We start from the raw sequence: 22,264 nt of genomic DNA, 5'->3' as shown, positions 1-22,264 counted from the left end.
ACACACACAATCACATAACACAAGCATTTCCCAGCATCTGCTCTGGGTGGCAAGCTGTCTCTGGCTTGGAATAACAATGAAGCTAATTAAGCGGACTCATACGGTGTTGTCAAATATTTATACCAATATCAATTCTCCTCTCAAATGATTATATGATCTGCCTGTCACTGAATTCACTAAAACTGAAATGTTATTTCTTTGTGAAGTCTCTTTGATGTCCCACCAGTAGGCTGCTGTCTGTATCTCTGTCCCCATCTCGCTCTCTGTTTCTGTCTGTTTCTGTCTCTGTCAATTCACTTCAATTCAAAAAGCTTTATTGGCATGACTGTTCGGTAACAATGTTGTCAAAGCAAACGTGCACCGACAGTGCTCATCTAGTAACATGAAAGAAAGGCAGGTTTTTAACAGTTCTTAGTAGGATAGGACAGGTTTCTACTAGGATAGGACAGGTTTCTACTAGGATAGGACAGGTTTTTAGTAGGTTAGGACAGGTTTTTAGTAGGATAGGACAGGTTTTTAGTAGGATATGACAGGTTCTTAGTAGGATCGGACAGATTTTTAGTAGGACAGGACAGGCTTTAGCAGGGTAGAACAGATTTTTTGTAGGATAGGACAGGTTTTTAGAAGGTTAGGACAGGTTTTTAGTAGGATAGGACAGGCTATTAGTAGGATTGGATAGGTTTTTGGTAGGATAGGAAAGGTTTTAGCTAGAGAGGACAGGTTTTTTAGTAGGATAGGACAAGTTTTTAGAAGATTACGACAGGTTTTTACTAGGATAGGACAGGTTTTTACTAGGATAGGACAGGTTTCTAGTTGGATAGGACAGGTTTTTACTAGAATAGGACAGGTTTCTAGTAGGATAGGACAGGTTTTTACTAGGATACGACCAATGTTGGGGAAAGTTAACTAACTAGATACTTTACTTCGTGACTTGCCCTAAATAGTAACTAGTTATGTTACTAAGTTAGTCTTTATTAAAAGTAACTTTTTAGAGTACTTTCACGTTACCCACTAAAAATTACTGTCTGAGAGAAAAGTATGATAGTGAAAGCTAAACTTACAGTTAACAATAATGTTCTTATCCTTCTCTTCCATCAGTTCAAAGTAATGCAAATATTTCCAAGTTCTGCAGTTTATTGTTGTGTTCATTCTGAAAGTGAGTCGTAAGCTACAAGCCTCCACTGCACACCGCCAGCCTGCTGTATAGTCTGCTTTAATAACATCATGTAGCGCAATACTTTAATGTTTTTTTAATTTGCACTGAACATTTAACTATTTGAAAGAAAAATAAAAGTAGCGAAATGTAACTTTGAGAAAGTAACTAATAACTGATTACATGACTGATTACAACGCGTTAAGTTAGTTGTTACCACAAAAAAGTAATCTTACTTTAATGTGTTACTATGTAATGCGTTACCCCGAACACTGGATAGGACAGGTTTTTACTAGGATAGGTCAGCTTATTAGTAGGATAGGACAGGTTTTTACTAGGATAGGACAAGTTATTAGTAGGATAGGACAGGTTATTAGTAGGATAGGACAGGTTATTAGTAGAATAGGACAGGTTATTAGTAGAATATGACAGGTTATTAGCAGGATAGGACAGGTTATTAGTAGAATAGGACAGGTTATTAGTAGGATAGGACAGGTTATTAGCAGGATAGGACAGGTTATTAGTAGAATAGGACAGGTTATTAGTAGGATAGGACAGGTTATTAGTAGAATAGGACAGGTTATTAGCAGGATAGGACAGGTTATTAGTAGAATAGGACAGGTTATTAGTAGGATAGGACAGGTTATTAGCAGGATAGAACAGGTTATTAGTAGAATAGGACAGGTTATTAGTAGGATAGGACAGGTTATTAGTAGAATAGGACAGGTTATTAGCAGGATAGGACAGGTTATTAGTAGAATAGGACAGGTTATTAGTAGGATAGGACAGGTTATTACCAGGATAGGACAGGTTATTAGTAGAATAGGACAGGTTATTTGCAGGATAGGACAGGTTATTAGTAGAATAGGACAGGTTATTACCAGGATAGGACAGGTTATTAGTAGAATAGGACAGGTTATTAGCAGGATAGGACAGGTTATTAGTAGAATAGGACAGGTTATTAGTAGGATAGGACAGGTTATTAGTAGAATAGGATAGGTTTTTACCAGGATAGGACAGGTTATTAGTAGAATAGGACAGGTTATTAGTAGGATAGGACAGGTTATTAGTAGAATAGGACAGGCTTTTACTAGGATAGGACAGGTTTTTAGTAGGATATTGTTGAATTTCAGTTCAAAATATAATTTACAGTTAAATAGAAAGTGCACCCCTGTGTCTATCTCACCTCTCGTGCTTCTCTGTTTCTGTTTGTTTCTGTCTTTCTGTTTCTGTCTGTTTTTGTTTTTGTTTCTCTCTGTCTTTTCTCTCTGTTGCTGTTTTTGTTTTTGTTTCTCTCTGTCTTTTCTCTCTGTTGCTGTTTTTGTTTCTTTCTGTCTGTTTCTGTCTCTGTTTCTGTCTCTTGTCTCTTCTTCCATCTCTGTGTCTGTCTCTGTTTTTGTTTTCCCTCTTCAGTCTGTCTGTTTCTTTTTCTGTCTCTGTCTTTGTTTCTGCCTCTCTCTCCACTTTTCTCTCAGACTGTGTAATGACTTGGAAAGGCTGAACTTTTATTTTTAGTGATAATTTAACATAACAGAGAACTTGGTTGACTGTGTCAGGATAATAGCAGCCTTACACCCCCTTTGTATTTCTGTTGGCTACAAGGTGAGTGGTGACTGATGGGATGTCAATTAGATCACGCAGGTCGTTAGCCGCAAGGCATCACAGTTACCTAGCAACCATTCACTAATGGCCGACATCGGCCAATCATCTGAAACATTGTAAGTTCTTATCTGGACTTGTATAATAGTTTGTAGACGCCCTTGCTGGCAAAATTAAGTGGGTGCGTTACTGTGTGTGTGTGTGTGTGTGCGTGTGTGTGTGTATGTCCCTTTTGCAGCAACCTGACACAATGAGAGCTAAACCCAACCATCTGCTGCCGCTGCCCTACCAACAGTCCTGGGCACGGGGACAAACAAGTGTATGTGTGTGTGCGTGTGCGTGTGCGTGTGCGTGTGCGTGTGCGTGCGTGTGTGTGTGACTGATACAACTGATAGAATAGTAATGCATGCTGGCAGCATTTGTCACTGTTTTCCCTCTGTCAGCATCTGTGTTTACCTCTCAGCTACTTATTCTATCTCCATACACAACGGCATCTGCACCACTGACAGGCAGCCTGACAGTGCTATGGGTGTATGTGTGTGTGTGTGTGTGTTCCTGCCTGCATGTGGGCCTACATATATGCATACTTGTGTGTGCCTATAATTTGTTTGTGCATGTATGTGTGTTTGTATATTTGCTAACCAGCTGCAGGAAACCCTCCACAGAGCTTACTGGGCTGAGCTAGCATCAACGCATCACAGCAGACCAGGAAAGCAAGCTCACGCTGTGGGCCGCCGTCCTGCACAATGTCTTAAAATGCAAATACCTTGCACAGAAAGCAGGAAAAATGTTTCCCCACGACGAAGACATGGCTAGAAACAGAAAGTAGCTTGACATTGAAGTAGCGTGGTGGAAAGTAAGGGCGGAGACATTTACCTTCAACTCCAACGACCCGGGTTCAATTCCCAAATCATGACATTTCTACTGGGAGTGAAGTGTTCATTTACAGTGAAAGTTTGTATTATTTAACCCTAATCTTAACCAAAGTTGTTTAAGTTGCCTAAACTTAACCGTTAGCCAACCGTTTCACTTGCTGAACAGGTGGAAATGGCTTGTACAATTCATGCTATTCAAAAAAGGAGCGAAGTCCGCACTACCAAATAAATGACGGGAAACGCTGATGAGGGCTCAGCGCTGAAACGTGCTAGTTTCTTTGTCTGCTGCTGTGCGTTATAATAAACATTGTAATTCATTTGGTAGTGCGGACTTCCCTCCTTTTTTGAGGAGTTTAGCAAACAACTACCCCTCAATTCATGCTATCGTCACATAATCCAGTTTGTGGTGGAGTAACGTAATCTTCCTGTGCGTAATCTGTGTTTTTGGATTGTTCTCTCCCGGTCCTGGCCTCTCTCTCTCTCTCTCTCTGCAGACTCATTCTCCATGCGGCGATGAGGTTTTGATATAACCGCCTCAGTCTGCCGCAGTGGATTGTGTCAGACCTCTGTGATATGCATCTGCCTGCCGCGACGGAGCCAATCCAGTTTGCTTTCAGGATTTGACTCTGAAGGTGTTGCAACAATAAAGCCTGAGCTGTGCAGTAATCTGCTAGATTGTGAGAGGAGACGCACACTGCTCCGCCTCTCTGGATAATATATATGGATTTATTTCAGTTAGTGGCCACCCAGGTGCGCTTTTCTAGGCTTTGCAAAAGTATACCCGTGTGAACGCACTCACAAACACACACACACACACACACACACACACACACATCACCTGTCGTCTAGGTAAACTGTTACGCTCTGTCTGACAGACGGACTCTGTCACAATTTCAGTTTTCAGAGTGTCTGTCTGAATGTCTGTCAGTGAGCAGTGCAGTGAATGGCAGCTTCTAGTTGGAGTCTCACAGTGACAGATAGATTTAACTGCCATGCCTCATAGCCGACTCACAACGTTGTCTTCTTCTGATAGGAGACCACAGCATCGTTCACTTCTCATGCCCAAGAGCTATTCTCTGCCAAACAGTGCGAACAGCATGTTCCTTAGCGGGCCCTAATCTCCTCCACCAGAACACTTCCTGCTCTGTATGCTTCTTCTAAAGGAGAAGAACGGAGATAAGAGCGTCTGCTCTCTAAAGGCCCTCTAATTAAATGCATCAGTAGTTCTTTTTCTCCTCTGGCTCAGAGAGGAGACACGCAGCATCAGAAAAAAGGTGTAGTCCTGTGCTGCATGGCGATTGTTAGTTTTGTGTTTGGTTTGTGTGCAGTGCGGGGAGATAAGAGGGTTTAGCGTCTGCGTTCAGCCGTCTGGGAACTCCGCATGGAGATGAAACCCCAGTGACGGAAATCACTCGTCCCGCTCCAGCTCAGGCCACGTTAAAGGAGAATACCGGTGTATTTTTGTTAAGTTAGTACCAACGGTCCAGCTTCCTCTCTGGTTCTGCACACAGTCAGCATAGTTGCAGATATCAGCGCTCATCAGCATTCATTCTTGTCCAGTATGAAAAACAAACTTCCACAGAGCGAGAGAATCCATCACCTGAAACATGAAGCCAAACTTTCTGTTTTCTCCTCATTTCATTGAGCTGAGTTGAGTGTTTTCATCTGTCATCAGCTGACACCCACAGGAAGAAATGGAAGTCTCCTCCAGGAAATAATGGTGGATTATTTCCATCCACGTCTTTTTTATTTTGGCTGTTCGCCGGGACAGCAGCTAATTTCAAGATAGGTTTGACACCTTAAAGTCTGCATTTAAAAAATGAAGAAAATGTAAATGTTTAAAAATCTAATTACATACAGCACACATTGCAAAATGATTGGGGGAAAGGTAAACTAGATATAGACAGAAGTAAATGGGTTGTAACTCTAAGTGACACTGGCGTTCTCCTTTAAGGCCTGAGGTGTCAAGGCTCCTGTTTTAAATTGTCTCCTTTGGCTCCTGTCGCAGGTCTGGACCGATCCCTCCATCACCTGGTCCAATCCAAAACTACTGCCTTGTCATTTCCCATTGTAATAGCATTTCTGTTTTTAATCATTGCATAGAATTATACGAGCCAGTGATTGACACTTGCATATTGAAATGACATAATAATTTGTGTACAAATGCCTTTTTATTCTAAACTATTTTGTCACTTTCACTGCTTGGGTAATTTACTGTGTTTCAGTGGAGTCAAATGAAAAAATAAAAGATTAACTGTTTACACCAAGTATATTGGAGAAAATGAATGTAGTATCCCATTTCTCTTTCAGTATATTTCAGCCTCTGTGTGCGTGTGCATGTGTGTGTGTGTGTGTGTGTGTGTGTGTGTCTGTATGTTGAAAGCAATGCTATGCGTAAGCCTCCATTATCGTGGTGTGTAATTGCTGAGTGAGACTGACTTCTGTGCGTGTGGAAATAGACAGCAGGGGAGTACAGAGAGAGAGAAGGACAGAGAGAGAGAGAGAGAGAGAGAGACAGAGAGAGAGAGAGAGAGAGAGAGAGAGAGAGAGAGAGAGGTCAAAGCCGGGGGGGCGTTGATTGCTGATTGCTGTGGTGTGTGAAGGAGACATCTGCTGACAGAGCGATGAGATTTGTATCGAGGAGAAGAGATGACATTTGAATGGAAGCATCTGTGCCTTCTGGTCAAGCTCCTCTCTCTCTCTCTTTCTCTCTCTCTCGCTCTCTCTCTCACACACACACACACACACACACATACACAATGAACGGAAAAGAAGCCATGCTGCTAAAGCTTTCAGTCCATCTATTAAATTCACCTTAGCAAAGAGATAGAAGTACAGCAAAAAATTCTCTGAATGCAAGACTTGAAGTGGTACAAAAGCTACAGAATACGGTTAAGAGACACTCATGTACATTATGTTGCTATTATCTGTAGAGAGAGTGAAAAAGTTTAAATCAGAAATAAACCAGAAGGCACTCAGAGAGGGCAAACCTCCGCCAACACAACGATTCTCCAGCTTGCTGTTCCACCCAAAGATATCGTTCCTATCACTTCAGTTTTAAGATGAGTTGATTTCTTGACCTTGCAAACATGCCCTTAGCATTTTGAATCAAGTGTCTATCTCCATTAGTTTAATCATTATGGCTACAAACCGATAATCACCCGATGCCGGAAATATAATCAATTGCTTCTTGGCCTGAGGCCGATCTGTCTACAGATGTCATGGAAATCCGTTCATAAGTAACGGGCAGAAACATAACTGTCTCTGCGGAGTTTGTAGCACACTGAGACAAACTTTCCATGCAACACACACACACACACACACATACAGAGTAATTTCCTCTCCACCATGCACTACTGGAAGTTTCATAACGTTCAAGAGAAGAGGAAAAAATCTGGAGCACACTTTGAAATTCAGGCTGGTATTTATCTCTCATTTCCTCACATTTTAGACATTCAAATCTCCATCAGACAGCAGCGCTCCTCTGTCCTCCTCCAGCCTTTTCTCTCTCTGTCTCTCTCTCTCTCTCTCTCTCTCTCTCTCTCTCTCTGTCTCTCTCTCTCTCTCTCTCTCTCCCTCTCTCTCTCCGTCTCTGATGGCTTTTCTGCTCCAGACTTCAATCTTCAGTCTGAAGCAGCAGCGTTAGCCGGTGGCCATCGGGCTGAAAAAAAAAAAACCTGCTAGAAAAAGACTGATCAGCTACGGTGGCCCGGGTCCTGGACCAGACCACACGCACACACACACACGCACACACACACACACACACACACAATCAAGATTCATTAGAATAAAGAAAATAGTCAGTCACTCTTGTCCTCTGTTTACTGCAGGAAACAATGATGCTATCAGATAGAAGGCTGTTTCCATTAACCTCAGTACAGTACAATGGCGATGCAGATACAAGCGCGTGCGTACACACACACACACACACACTCACACGGTATTTCTCTCTCACACACACACACATATATAGACAAGCACACACAGTGGCACAGTCTCTATCTCTGTTTCTGTGTCTCTATCTCTCTCCCTCACTCACACACACACATACAGCACATGCACACACAGACAAATACACACACACACACACACACACACACACACACACACTCAAACACATTCAGTCACAGTCTCTCTCTCTCTCTCTCCCTCTGAAAAACACACAAACAAGTACACACACACAGAATCACAATCTCTGTCTCTCTCACACACATACACACACACACACACACAAAGCCTATACTGCCTTATTTTTAGCTGCTCCCCTCCCCAGCGCTGACCTACATCACAGCATGAATAAAGCAGCAGAGAGATGCAGAGAGCGAGCTGAAGGGGGGGGTGGAGGGAGGCGGGGGGGGGGGGGGGGGGGGTGCAGAGCAAGAGAGAGACACCGGTGAATCCAGAAAAATGAATTCCCCCAGTGTGAAATGACAGTTCCAGTTCTGTCACCAGACCTCACCTGCTAGCTCCCAGAGGAAGCTACAGAGGGCGACAACACACACACACACACACACACACAACACACACACACACGCTGGCGACGGAGCAGGATACGGGGCGTCGGCGGGGCAGCGGGACAACAGAGAGATCAGAACGCCCCGTCGTGCCTCAGACTTGACAGGAGATGCTTCTTCCACTTTAAATGAAAGCTGACAAAAGCGGCGCGCGCCCGGCTTTGAATTATTGAAGCCGTGTGTCAGGAACATCGTAGGCCGGCCGCAATCAAGCCTGAGCAACGCCGCTCGCGTCCGGGCAGCGCCACACCACGCCACGCCGCCTACAAAGGGCCCGCCAGAACGAGCAGCTTCCGGGGCAGAGCAGCGCTTAAGGACAAAGATGAAAATTGGATTCAGGTAGTGTTTCGCAGCCTCAAAGGACTCCAATAAGTCTCATGTTTTTGATGTAGCAGATCAATGCTTTTGCGCTTAGGGCCGGCGAGTCTTTGTATGCTTGAATACACCATCCGTCTCTCTTTGACTGTGCAACTCGACGCTCGTACTGTACATTATCCAAGGATGAAATTCACCCCCCCCCCCACAAAAAAAGAAAAACCTCTGGGTATTGGATGTAAGTCAATTACATACTTCATACAAATTCATACTGTTGTAGGGGGAAATGTGAGCGGAGGGAAAAAAAGGAGCCAACCTCAAAGCTGGAATGCATTTTGTACAAGGATGGGATATGGAAATAGTCTCTTCCCTCGCTGCATCCCTTCAGCGGAAGATTCACAGTCCCTTAAGTGGTGGAAAGGCCGTTTTGCCTCAGGAAACGACTAGGTGGCACACACACATGTACTGTACACACACACACACACACATACACACACAGGCCCTGCTGCGTAACGCCTCCCTTGTGTCTTTCCGATCTCATTTCATCAGCAGTCACCCGGCTCGGCTAATATCTCCCTGATCTCTGTGTTTTAATGCTCACATAGCGTCTTTCAAGCTACATTAGGAGGGAGCGCTCGGTGTGAACAGAGGTTGTCATGCATCATGATATTAGCTCAATATTAGAGATGTCAGAAAAGCTGCTGGGCTCCCGTCGCTCCTCTGTCCTCATCAGCACACTCCTCTCCTTTCCTTCTCCTCTGTCCTCATCAGCACACTCCTCTCCTTTCCTTCTCCTCTGTCCTCATCAGCACACTCCTCTCCTTTCCTTCTCCTCTGTCCTCATCAGCACACTCCTCTCCTTTCCATCTCCTCTGTCCTCATCAGCACACTCCTCTCCTTTCCTTCTCCTCTGTCCTCATCAGCACACTCCTCTCCTTTCCTTCTCCTCTGTCCTCATCAGCACACTCCTCTCCTTTCCTTCTCCTCTGTCCTCATCAGCACACTCCTCTCCTTTCCTTCTCCTCTGTCCTCTCTCCTCCTCTTCTCTCCTCTCCTTTCCTTCTCCTCTGCCCTGTCTCCTCCTCTTCTCTCCTCTCCTTTCCTTCTCCTCTGTCCTCTCTCCTCCTTTTCCCTCATTTCCTTTCCTTCTCCTCTGTCCTCTCTTCTCCTTTCTCTCCTGTCCTTTCCTTCTCCTCTGTCCTCTCTCCTCCTTTTCCCTCCTTTCCTTTCCTTCTCCTCTGTCCTCATCAGCACACTCCTCTCCTTTCCTTCTCCTCTGTCCTCATCAGCACACTCCTCTCCTTTCCTTCTCCTCTGCCCTGTCTCCTCCTTTTCCCTCCTTTCCTTTCCTTCTCCTCTGTCCTCTCTCCTCCTTTTCCCTCCTGTCCTTTCCTTCTCCTCTGTCCTCTCTCCTCCTTTTCCCTCATTTCCTTTCCTTCTCCTCTGTCCTCATCAGCACACTCCTCTCCTTTCCTTCTCCTCTGCCCTGTCTCCTCCTTTTCCCTCATTTCCTTTCCTTCTCCTCTGTCCTCATCAGCACACTCCTCTCCTTTCCTTCTCCTCTGCCCTGTCTCCTCCTTTTCCCTCCTTTCCTTTCCTTCTCCTCTGTCCTCTCTCCTCCTTTTCCCTCATTTCCTTTCCTTCTCCTCTGTCCTCTCTCCTCCTTTCTCTCCTGTCCTTTCCTTCTCCTCTGTCCTCTCTCCTCCTTTTCCCTCATTTCCTTTCCTTCTCCTCTGTCCTCATCAGCACACTCCTCTCCTTTCCTTCTCCTCTGCCCTGTCTCCTCCTTTTCCCTCATTTCATTTCCTTCTCCTCTGTCCTCATCAGCACACTCCTCTCCTTTCCTTCTCCTCTGCCCTGTCTCCTCCTCTTCTCTCCTTTCCTTCTCCTCTGTCCTCTCTCCTCCTTTCCCCTCATTTCCTTTCCTTCTCCTCTATCCTCTCTCCTCCTTTTCCCTCATTTCCTTTCCTTCTCCTCTGTCCTCATCAACATACTCCTCTCCTTTCCTTCTCCTCTGCCCTGTCTCCTCCTCTTCTCTCCTTTCCTTCTCCTCTGTCCTCTCTCCTCCTTTCCCCTCATTTCCTTTCCTTCTCCTCTGTCCTCTCTCCTCCTTTCCCCTCATTTCCTTTCCTTCTCCTCTGTCCTCTCTCCTCCTTTTCCCTCCTTTCCTTTCCTTCTCCTCTGTCCTCATCAGCACACTCCTCTCCTTTCCTTCTCCTCTGTCCTCTCTCCTCCTCTTCTCTCCCCTCTTTTCCTTCTCCTCTGTCCTCTCTTCTCCTTTTCCCTCATTTCCTTTCCTTCTCCTCTCTCCTCCTTTTCTCTCCTTTCCTTTACTTCTCCTCTGTCCTCATCAGCATACTCCTTTCCTTTCCTTCTCCTCTCTCCTCCTTCTCTCTCCTTTCCTTTCCGTCTCCTCTGACCTCCCTCCTCCTTCTCTCTCCTTTCCTTTCCTTCTCCTCTGTCCTCTCTCCTCCTTTCTCTCCTTTCCTTTCCTTCTCCTCTGTCCTCATCAACATACTCCTTTCCTTTCCTTCTCCTCTCTCCTCCTTTTCTCTCCTTTCCTTTCCGTCCCCTCTGACCTCCCTCCTCCTTCTCTCTCCTGTCCTTTCCTTCTCCTCTGTCCTCTCTCCTCCTTTTCCCTCATTTCCTTTCCTTCTCCTCTGACCTCCCTCCTCCTTCTCTCTCCTTTCCTTTCCTTCTCCTCTGTCCTCATCAACATACTCCTCTCCTTTCCTCCTCCTCTGTCCTCTCTCTTCCTTTCCTTCACTGTCCTCTCCCCTCATTTTCTCTCGTTTCCTTCTCCTCTGTCCTCTCTCCTCCCTTTCTCTCATTTCTTTCTCCTCTGTCCTTTGTTCTCTTCATCTCTTCTCTCCTTTCTCTTCTCCCTTCCTTTTCCTTTTTGTTCCTTCCCCTTTCCTCATGTCACAGAATATGGAAATGATAGGAAGAAAAAAACAGACAGCTGTTTTTTTTTTGCCCACTTAGTCCCTCATCCTCTCACACTGTGCCTTACTGCCCTAATGCATTTCTCAGGCTTCACTGCGGGGGGGCACTAACAGCCGCTCCCACTGTTCCACTGGCTCCTTGCTTATTTTCAGCATTTCCACAATTTACAGGTAGTTATCTTGTTCTGATGGTACCTTTTTACAAAAATGAACCTGTGGCCTGATTCAAAAGGAGCTACATTTCCTCCTCCTTCCCCTCCCGCCCCTCAACTACATAAAGCAATGTTCCACTCAGTTGTACCATGGGGAGTATGCTGCACTTGACCGCCATGCGTTTGTGTTCATGCTGAGCACCACAGTGTTAAGCCGTTAGTACATGGGCATGACATGACCTTGTATGTCGAAATGCCGGTAAATCACTTCCGCCAATTTCACTGCTCAAGACAATACAGAACTGGTAAAGTTCTCCATCGACCGTATGTGTGAACAGTGCTGTAACAGTAACGTCACGAGCAGCGGGACACTCTGACGCAGGACACTCTGCTGTCCGACCGTGTGAGCCAATCACAACGCTCGCAAGGAGGAGACGAGTTTATTCCATGTAAAGACACATGCATGAGGGAAACACAAACCACCAGACAACTGGAGATTTTTTTGATGTTCGAAAATGGCGAATTGGACAGACGTGGAAATAAGAGAGAGTGCAGGTGCATGACGAGATTAGCCAGCAGCTAATTCGCCCTCCATGTTTTCAAACTGCAGCGACTCTGGTGGTTAAACGTAATGTCCGGGAAATGGCAGCAGAGGAATTTAACAGTATTGCCAGTGTTGTGTGAATGGTAGCATTATGTTAAAAAAAAGCAGAAAGTCATGTCTTGTGTGAATAACAGAAACTGCTCCCTTTACCAGAAAAGTTAATCCAGCACTTGGGACTGGGTTATTGTTGAGTTGAGGCAATTTTTGGGGACAATAGATGGGAAACTCTCCCAGCAGACAACAAGGAGAGGCCCAGAGTCCGAAGTGCCACAATGCTGAGCTCTACTGTCTCATCAGTCACCTGAGGAGTCTCCCTGTCTGTCACTGCCTTTACAGCACCGCCAGGGAGTTATTAATCCACTGTACCTGCTTTGTTTGTCCTCAGATATCGATGAGTGTGCCACCCAGATGCACTACTGCCAGTCCAACACGGTGTGCGTCAACCTGCCAGGCAGCCATCGCTGCGACTGCCTGCCTGGCTTCATCAGAGTGGACGAATACTCCTGCACTGGTACGTCCGCACGCAGCTGCTGGCACCTTACTGACATGATATTAAACACACACACACACACACACACACACACATACACACAGACACAATGGGCACACTGTGTTCCTGAGCCGCAGTGTCTGATAGGTGGATAGTGAGTCGACCTGCTGCGGTGCCACAAGGCCATCTGTAGAGGAGGGGTCAGTTGATCCAACTGCCAAAAAAACTCTACTTCCTGTTTACGAACACTCACAAGCAAAGAAACAGTCAGAAATAGGTAAACATGTCGTCCCCCATGAATGATGCAAGCACCCTTTGTGCCAATCAGGATGCCCAAAGTGCTAAAGACTGAGATTCATGGGGGTTGGACACCAGGCAAGAGAGATGCTCTTGCCTGGTGTCCAACCCCCATGAATCACTTTTTGAATTTGCATAGTGATTCATAGCGGTCTGGTCAAGACTATCCACTGGCAGTTATTACTGTCCAACAAACCTGATTGGATGGTGGATGTAGGCACGACAAACCTACTTAAGAAACTGTTACAGAGCGACAACAACGACCAAAATGGCAGCCGGCAAAGGAACTGGATGATAGCGAGCTAGATTTAGCAATTTCGTCAGTCCTTAAAAAACGTAATGTCATCGATGCATTAAATCAGGAACAATCAGCTGTTTAAAAGCTCGGAAGTGAACTCTGACATGATTGTTGTCGCTCTGAGGCGTTTCCAGATTACATCAATCTGCTTTGCTACTGCGATTGGTCAAAGATTTTGATAAGTGACAAACATCAACCAATCGGTTGGGGCGAGAAATTACGTCAGTGAATCAGTGGAAGATAGACTGACCAGACCGCTATGAATCACCATGCAGATTCAGAAAGTTCTAGCAGCTATCGCCTTTCAAAATTAGAAATTTGACCCTTTTAACTATAGCGCCCCATCAGGTCAATCAGTGTAATGTTATCAAGCGGCAGAACACACTCCCAGCATGCATCATCTCTTCACGTTTTGCCAAAATCAGACCAGTGGTGTCTGAGAAATCCCATTTAAAATTCTGACCTTTAATTATAGCGCCCTCATTAAGCCAATTAGTGTAATTTGCAAGGAAAGCTGTATTTGCATAGCAAGTTTCATGTCAGTCAGATTCATGGTGTAGCATTTCTGGTCTCTCAAAGTTGGAAATTTTGCCCTTTAATTATAGCGCCTCCATCAGGCCAATCAGTTTCAATCAAGTTTTTTAAACACCAGATCACAGCGGCAAAATGCATCGTCTTGCCAAGTTTCGTCAAAATCGGACCAGTGGTGTCTGAAATGTTTGAGATCAAATTCTGGAATCCACATAAAAAGGCAGTGGAAAGATCGGTTCCCAATCGGTCAGAGAACATAAAAATAAAAAAAGGTGGGAAAATTAGAAACAAGAAAAAAAAAATAGGAAAGGTGGGAACCGGTATAATGCACAAAACAACTAGCCTACTTTACAGTTTCCCACCTTTTCTCATTTTTTTTTCTATTTTTCCCTCCTTTTCTATTTTTATGTGATCAAAGTCTGACCTTTAATTACAACACCCCCTTCAGGCCCATTGGTGTATTTTTTGTAAACAGCAGAACACAGAGCCGACATGCATCATACAGTTTCACCAGATTCATCCCCATTTCTGTCGTGCATAGGGGAGTCAAGGATGCTAAGGCAACGAAGACTGAAGTCAGCTCCAGTGTGTACGCTGAGTCCTCTCTTTTTGTCTTCTTTTTGTTTAATTTATGCAGAATTTTCATTGGCTACTGTTCTCACGCTGACTCATGCCAGCCTGCGGTGACTCCTGAGCGTGTCGGACATTGTTGGCGTCCTATCAACTGTGACTCACTGCTGTTTGCCGCTCTTCCAGCTCACCGGAAGAGGCAGCAGAAGATATTTTCTGTCTGTCTCAGATTAGAGGGTTGCAGCAAATAGCATGCAGATTGATTGATGAATACCTCAGCCTGCGTCTTTTGAAGGTTGGAGGAATCAGCGAGTGATCAACAACAACAACGAGTGATTACAACCATTGGGCTTTTTTTTTTTTTTTGATTGGCTCGTCACTTGTCTCTGGTAAATGCAGATTAGAAACATCCTGCTTTCTACCCATTCTTGACCTTCTCAGCGTCGGAGCTGAATTTCGGGCAGAACAAAAACACTCATACCAACTTCTTACCCACTTTTGACAACACAAAGCAAATGCCATGCCTATGTTTAGCCGCTGTGCGCGTCTCCAGCTACCGCACAGTACAGCGGCACCTGTTTTGACATAGCCGCTTTACATAGTAACATATTGTCCTACGTTTCTCTCTGAAGGTATTCAGAGCGGCGCGTTTTTTCTCGCGAGTGAGTAGGATGCGCTCGGCTGCCGCTCACTGTTTCTCTGGAGGAGTGTTCTTTAATTAGCTCAGAGTTGGCAGCCATGCAGGAACGGGGATCCATGGACAATCAATCCATTTTGCTGCTTGTAAACTGTCCTGGCTGCTGTCTCTGAGCCCAAGGAACACTTTCTACATCTGCTGGGAAAGATAAATCCTCTCTCTCTCTCTCTCTCTCTCTCTGTCCTGCTTCTCCTTCTTTTCCTTCTCCTCCTTCTCCTCCTGCTTCTTCTTTTCTCTCTTCCTTGAGGGTTTCAGATCCTCTGCCTGAATATAAAGGGGAATTAGCATTCATGGCGCAGGGTGGCGACTGCTCATATTTCACAATGCTAACATGATTCCACATTAGCTTCCTCTCTTCTGTAATTGGTGTTTTGCTCTCAAATCTGTATTGTTATTCCTCATTGTGTCTGAGGACCGGAAAGGCTTTTGTTAATGATATTGTCATTGCTTTAAGGAGGACACACACACACTCACGCACACACACACACACACACACACAGGCGCAGTGGAAACCAGTTTGTGATTATACAGAGAAATGCGCGAGGCCTTGGACCGGTCTATCAGGCGATTGGTGCAGAGAAAGTTTACCTTGGAACTTCAGTAGCTATTCAGATCAAATAGTCGAGGCTGAAATTCGCTTTGGTGCACGGAGCCGAGGAGCTTCCAAACAAGGTCATTAATCATAATAAGCTTACTCAGATGTAAGGAAGTCGAATAAATGGGTGAAAATCAGGCCGAAGAGATAAACAGGAACACAAAGACTGCAGGCGGTGCTTGATAAAAGCCACTGATGGTGATGATGTGTGTATGTGTGTGTGTGTATGTGTGTGTGTGCGTGTGTGTGTCCTCAGCTCTATCTACATCAGAGAGCTCTTCATCCACCCACAGACCTTACCTTACATCACCGTGGGCACTGTACGGTCTGCGTTTACTTTAATATCACCAGCTGAACATCTTTCCCCTCCGAGGAATAGAATGACACCTACTGCAGCGTTGTCCTTACACAATGTATTGCCGTTTGCATCGGAAGGCACTCACATCCTCATGCTCTCTCTCTCTCTCTCTCTCTCTCCATCTCTCTCCCTCCATCTCCCTGGCGGTGGAGCCTGTCCTTTGTGAAGACGGTGCCCTGTAAACAATAGGAGGCTGCGGTAATTGTGGTTACACTTGATTTCACCTCTATGGAGGCAGGCAGGCAGCTCTGAGGGAACAAGGGATGGATGGAGGGAGGAAGAGAGGAGGAGAGGAGGAGAGGAGGAGAGGTGGCAGGAAGCACGAGGCTCTAAAACCCCCTTGTCAAAAAACAGCTCACAATTCAACATCGTCCGGGATGATTTTATGTCCTGTATGCTGTTCAAAATATCTATTCGTACTCAGCGATTTGATGCTATGAATTGATTATGTTTACATGATTCATATTTAATGTGCTAATCCGCAAGATCCTGTTTTATTTTTTGATTTTATTTGTATCAAACAGTGTGGGCGGAGCTTGGATTTTCTGTTGATGCAGTTTTAGTTTCTCTCTTCTTTGTCTGTTCAGCCATGGTGGCTATCGCTGCTCATGCTAACCCCCCAGTTCTTCTTCTACTGTTTATTCCAAACAAACCGGAAATATAAAACGCATCACTTCCTGTGCGGCAGAAGATTTTTCCCAGGAAAGAGAACAGACAATGGAATAGTAAAGTGTTCATGAACTGGATGTAGGTTGAATAACTATTCTATCAACTGGCGATGGAGAGTAGCAAAACGGACATTTATTCATATGAAAATGTTGCGGATTATGACTTGAACAGGTTGTTCAGATACGATGCCAGTTTCCCGAAGTGTAGATGATACAAGTGTGTTTGCTTTTAGTCTTTACGGTGCAGTGCAAGCAGAAAGCTGAAGTGATTTCCCCTGTGGAAGGTCATTATGATCTCTGACTCTGTGTGTTGGCGGATAATAGTTGGCTGCCATAGGTAATTGTGGAAATGGCCGTCTGACTCCCACTGTGTACTTATCTTATTATCTCTGGGTTTTGGAGGAATTGTTTCCTGTGTTAAGCAGCCGCAGATAAGACTTGCAGAGATTAGAGTTTCAAAGAGAGGTTTACGGTCCTTCCTTCTTCCTTTTGGCCTTGTCCTGCAAATGTGCTCCAGCAGCAGGTTCCGCTCCGGCCTGGAGATAAAGTGTTGTATAACCATTTTAAAATGAACTCCTAATCCATAACAAGCTTTGGCTTTAGAACACAGTGTGACCGGTCGGGTGAAAATGGCGATTTAACCAGTAAGAGAGTTCGGTGTCCCGCCCGGCTGCTTTTCTACTGCTCATTTATTTCTGTCTGAGGACTCAAGAGCTGTGATGTATGGACTGTTGTAATTAACATCATTAGTCTTTCCACTTACCACAGCCTTTTATTACGTCTTTAGCCAGCATAAACACAGTGTGGTATCTTAACTGTATTGATTGAACTGAGTAGATTTAAGTGTTTGCTTATGGTTCACTAACCCTTTAAGCAGGCAGCAGCTGCAAAACAACCCGCCCCCTTAGATCCTTCACTGTATATTTCTCTTCTATCCTGCTGAGCGCTTCGCCGGTCGATAATGTTCAATTTCCGGACTTCGTAGCAACTTGCTATCCATAGACAGTACGCTCTGGCTATATGCTCCGCTGTATGGCTGACCAGAAGAGTGCCGCTAATTTCATGCAACAGTTGGTCCGTTTATTCTACCAAATTTTAGCATTGGAAAAGACTGTATCCCCCCCCCCCCCCCCCCCCCCAGACACTTTATATGTTTAATGAAAATTTAATCAAATCCAATTCCAATTATACATGTAATGAATGTGGAGCTCAGGTGTGACGGGACTGGAAACCTTGGCAACCCTCCCTGTATACATTAACTCTTCAAAATGGAGGTCACACTGTCAGGCTGGCTCGGCACCAGCCAATTTAGAAAGCCCATCAAACACAGTTAGGGAGAGAGTCACACACTAAGTTTTTCTTCTTAGGCCTCTCCCTCTCATCCATTTGTAATTGGCTTTGAGAATCTACTGTTATATATTTAGCTTCTCCGTAAAGATTTGATATACGAAGCGCTTCCCCCCCCCCTCCCCCCGCTACCGTCCAAAGTGATGTCTATCCTCGCATTACGCCCGCTTATCTCGGAGGCGTTCGGCTGTGCGCTCGCCGCCGCTCTCTCCGCTTTGATGCATAGCCTTCCTACTCCCCGAGCTGAACACACACAGAAAACAAATATGCACTGTGGCGACGGGATGGATGTTTACCGACAGACCGCATTAATGGAACGTGCTTTCATTAATGTGAATTGCCGCCTAAGCATCTTCCTCCATTGCCTTGAGCTGTATATTTCATTGGGTAGTAAATGAATTGCGTTATCTTGCTGGTTCATTGCTGTTGCTACATACACAGAGAGAGGATATGAATTGTGAAGTCAGGTACTGTAGACTGTAAACCAGGCTAATGCCACCGACCAAGTGGTTGTAATTCATGATGTAAATACATGAGCATATTTGTAATTTAATCAGAATTCCTCCTATTTAACAGTGGCAGGTCTTAAGTGCTTTGTATTATTAATAAAATGTTTCGGTCTCCAGCGCTCTGCCTCAGCAGCTTGTAAACCCTTCTGATTTTCTCCACTCCTGATTTCCATGCCTCTCTCCCAGTGTGGATCAAATATTAAATTTTGCTAATTTATAGTAACGCAAAAACAAACTGCATCGATTTGAAAAGTTGGGATTGACTAATATTGATTAATATCGCATTAAGGTGTTTTGTGGAAAGGATGTAGGCCAGAAAGAGCTGCTGAAAATATACTATAGACACGCTGAGCTGTTGAAAATGTATGTTGAAAATAAATGTGATGCTTTGAAGTGGTGTAAGCTTTACATATGTTTAATTATTCCCAACTAAATCAATTAAGTTACTTTTTAGAAATTACATTTGTAGAGTTATTATACTTTTTGTAAGTATCGGAATTAATTGAATCGAATCAAATCGAATCAAATCATGGGCAGAATGTGAGATTTTATGATGCACTGAATCTTTGCTGAAGGAGCTGAAATCGAATCATTTTTGGATTGAATCACCACTGACAAAAACTCTAGTCCCAGTACTGTCACTGCTGTTTCCGAACAGTCAACAAAATACATTACTCACAAAATGTAGTCTCTATGGTTACGGTATTAGCTCAGTGACGGTGTAGAGTATACTGCGAAAAAGAAGTTTGAAGAGAAAGAAATATACAGCTGCAAGTTTCGGTCATCGCGGAAGGACAAGTTCACCTTTCTGCCTGAAAGTCTTAAAGGGAGAAGTGTTTGTCTTGTGCAGTTTGTCGAGTTGATTTCTGTGTGGAGCAAAGATGTCGAAGTGAAATGAAGTCTGTCTACCACAAAGAGCAGAAGAGGCCTGGGATCGTGGGCATGCTAGGAGAAGGAAGTGTACTATATTTTCATCGTTCTTTTCTACATAAAAAGTCACCAGAATGCAGGTAATAAACTCTCTGAATCTTAAGATTTTCTAGTGGCTGCACGCTCAAGGTTGGTGATGCAGCAGCAGCACAGAGGCGGCTGTGTAAAGTGGGATTAATTGATGTAAAGTGGGATTAATTGAGCGGCGGGTCAGAAGGAACCCGCCTCCTGAACTCTGGCTGGATTATCGCAGAGAAATCAGAAATTTGCTCCCAACTACTTTTATGGAAATCCGTGTCCTCCAAGCTAAATGCTATGACAGGCAGTCAATACTTTTTTTACTCTTCTTTTTTTTTTCCCGGGACAAATCTCTGCTGAGTTCACATCACGTCAAGGTGAGCAGCAAGGCCGAGACAGAGAGCGAGCATGACGACTCTGCGTATGCAAAAAAAAAAAAAAAAACCTCCAAAAATACTGCCGTGCTCTGTTCTTTTTTATGGGCCTGTCACTGACCATTAAATTTCACATTACCGCGGTGTTCTGCTTGATGTTCGTGAGCAAGGCGACGGCTGGAGCTTAAGAGAGGAGGATACGCTTTAGAAATTTACTATGCAAAGTAAAAGTGAATCATGAAGTGTTGGTTTTACTCATAGACGCCCTAATACAGAGTGAGTCCATCTCTGCTGTTAGGCTGTAGAGCCCGCTGACGAAAAAAAGTCTTGAGTTGTGTTTCGCTGCTGCGGCAAAGACACCGAAAACAGACAATTTTATGACGACTTTATATCACTAATGATGTTTGCGCTGTGATGATAGACAGCAAGACAAAACATGGTGGAAAATGTGTAACAACAATAAAATACACTACATGAAACACTGGGGAGATAAAAATGAATGAAAAAGCTCTGTTAATTAATATCTAGTAGACACTAATTACGTATATGGAGTTGATTATCGTTCTCGGCTCACAGACTAAAAATGTTAAACTCTATCTGATATGACAGAAAAGTGTCAGTGATCCAAGTGTAATGCTGCTGGATGTTTTCTTGATATCCTCGTAGTTACAGTTAGCGCACACAAAGGAGATTTAATGCGTATAGCGCTAAAGCAAAGTGGTAAATCAAATTTAGCCTTTTGCATGGCAGTGCTTTCCAAATGAATGTTTTGCAAAAAGCGTGATTTCGAATTGCAAACTGAGTGAAAAGCAGAAGATGTGCTTGTATATTTGCATTTTTTGGTTTAGGGATTTGATACGTGCGTTTCAGGTTTTAGCGATCGTGTCTCAAGTTCTAGTTTTAGTGTGTAAACAACAGAAACAGAGCCGTGTCCTGGCATCTTCCTGACTCACATATTTTTGCATATATGACATCTGCTCTGGAGAAGATTTGGATTAAGCCTTGTGAGCCTGGTTCTGTGTTTGAAGTAAGAGCAAAACACTTCTCTGTGTAATAACAGGCACTAGTCTATAATGAGTTATGGATGTCAATAAGGGATTTTGGTTGTTTCATACTAATTTCAAATGATCTCTCCCTGCTCTCGGCTGCCTTTACATGGCGCTTCGCAGGGAGTGATGTGAAACAGAGCCTTGACGCCAAAATAAAATCTGTATTTACATTTTTTCTGTGTAAAACGCTCACACACAATACGTGAGTTGTCTGACTGAACTGATATTCCTATTATCTCCTATGACACAAGTGTCCCATCCGATTATAATAGACTCTACAAAATGCCAAAATGTATTAGGTTGATCCTCCACACCTCAACACAGATGATAGAAGATGGACGGGGAGAGGGGAACATGAAGCGTGTTTGATTCCAGGGGAAAGGCTGACGAAGGAGAATGGAAAGAGGTTGTAAACATGGCGAGTTTGAAGGCAGCGTCCCAAATTACGACCCGCCAAGCGCCAAACGCCAGTAAAATATGTCTTTGGTGGATAAATCAATAAGAGTCACTAACTTTTTGAGACGATGACATTCAAATTCCTCAGTTAACTTCAGCCTTTGCCTGTTTTCAAACTTTGTCCCTGCTGGCCACCGTACGCTCTCTCCGACTGTGAGCCAATCAAACCAAAGCAAAACAACAGATCTGTATCAAATTATATAATTATTTCAAATGTATTAATAAAACGGTCGCCGGCAGAGACGGTTGATGTTGCCCCAAACTTGCATCAGTTGTCGTAAATAAAGTTCTGCAGCTGCGTGAACCTGAAAGTATAATTGGCGGATTTTCTTTATGATTTGCACACAAAAGGTGCGTCGATTGGTCGCTTTCGCTGACGACACGTTTTACATTGTAGGAGCCGCCATCTTTATGGATTTTCCCATTCATAACTGATAGAGTGCATTGTCTCTATATATATATATAATACTGTCTCTGCTAGGGCTTTGACTTTGATTCCAGGAGGAGCCGGGGGAAAGGCTGACAAAGGAGAATGGAAAGCGGTTGTAAACATGGCGAGTTGACGGCAGCGTCCAAAATTACGACCCGCCAAGTGCCAAACGGCGGTAAAATTTGTCTTTGGTGCATAAATCAATAAGAGTCACCTGCCACACTGGGCGCTAACTTTTTGAGACCAGAGGCTGAAGTTTAGAGATAACTTCAGCCTCTGGTCTTTGCCTGTTTTCAAACTTTGTCCCTGCTGGCCACCGTATACCCTCTGTGACTGTGAGCCAATCAAATCAAAGCAAAACAATGGCTCTGTATCAAACAGGCTCCTGATTGGCTGCCTGTTCCGCTGCTCTACACAAAGCGTTAGCGTCTAACCTTCTGGATGATTAACTAGACTAATGTTACTGGAGGATTAATACCAAAGTGTGAAA

At 44.3% G+C, this 22,264-nt stretch overlaps 1 protein-coding gene across 1 annotated transcript in view; it reads left to right on the top strand.

Annotated features, from left to right (window-relative positions):
• The window catches only part of LOC139924351 (protein kinase C-binding protein NELL1-like), a 234,798-nt gene that overhangs the window by 141,039 nt on the left and 71,495 nt on the right, over positions 1–22,264 (top strand). Inside the window, exon 13 of the mRNA XM_078283149.1 lies at positions 12,543–12,668. Coding sequence (XP_078139275.1) covers positions 12,543–12,668 — 126 coding nt within the window. The remainder of the gene's footprint in view (positions 1–12,542; positions 12,669–22,264) is intronic.

This window comes from Centroberyx gerrardi, chromosome 1 (genome assembly GCF_048128805.1).
Source record: "Centroberyx gerrardi isolate f3 chromosome 1, fCenGer3.hap1.cur.20231027, whole genome shotgun sequence".
In the NCBI taxonomy this organism is placed as follows: domain Eukaryota; kingdom Metazoa; phylum Chordata; class Actinopteri; order Beryciformes; family Berycidae; genus Centroberyx; species Centroberyx gerrardi.
The sequence above is the reverse complement of the archived record's forward strand: the minus strand, read 5'-3'. Positions and strand labels throughout refer to the sequence as shown.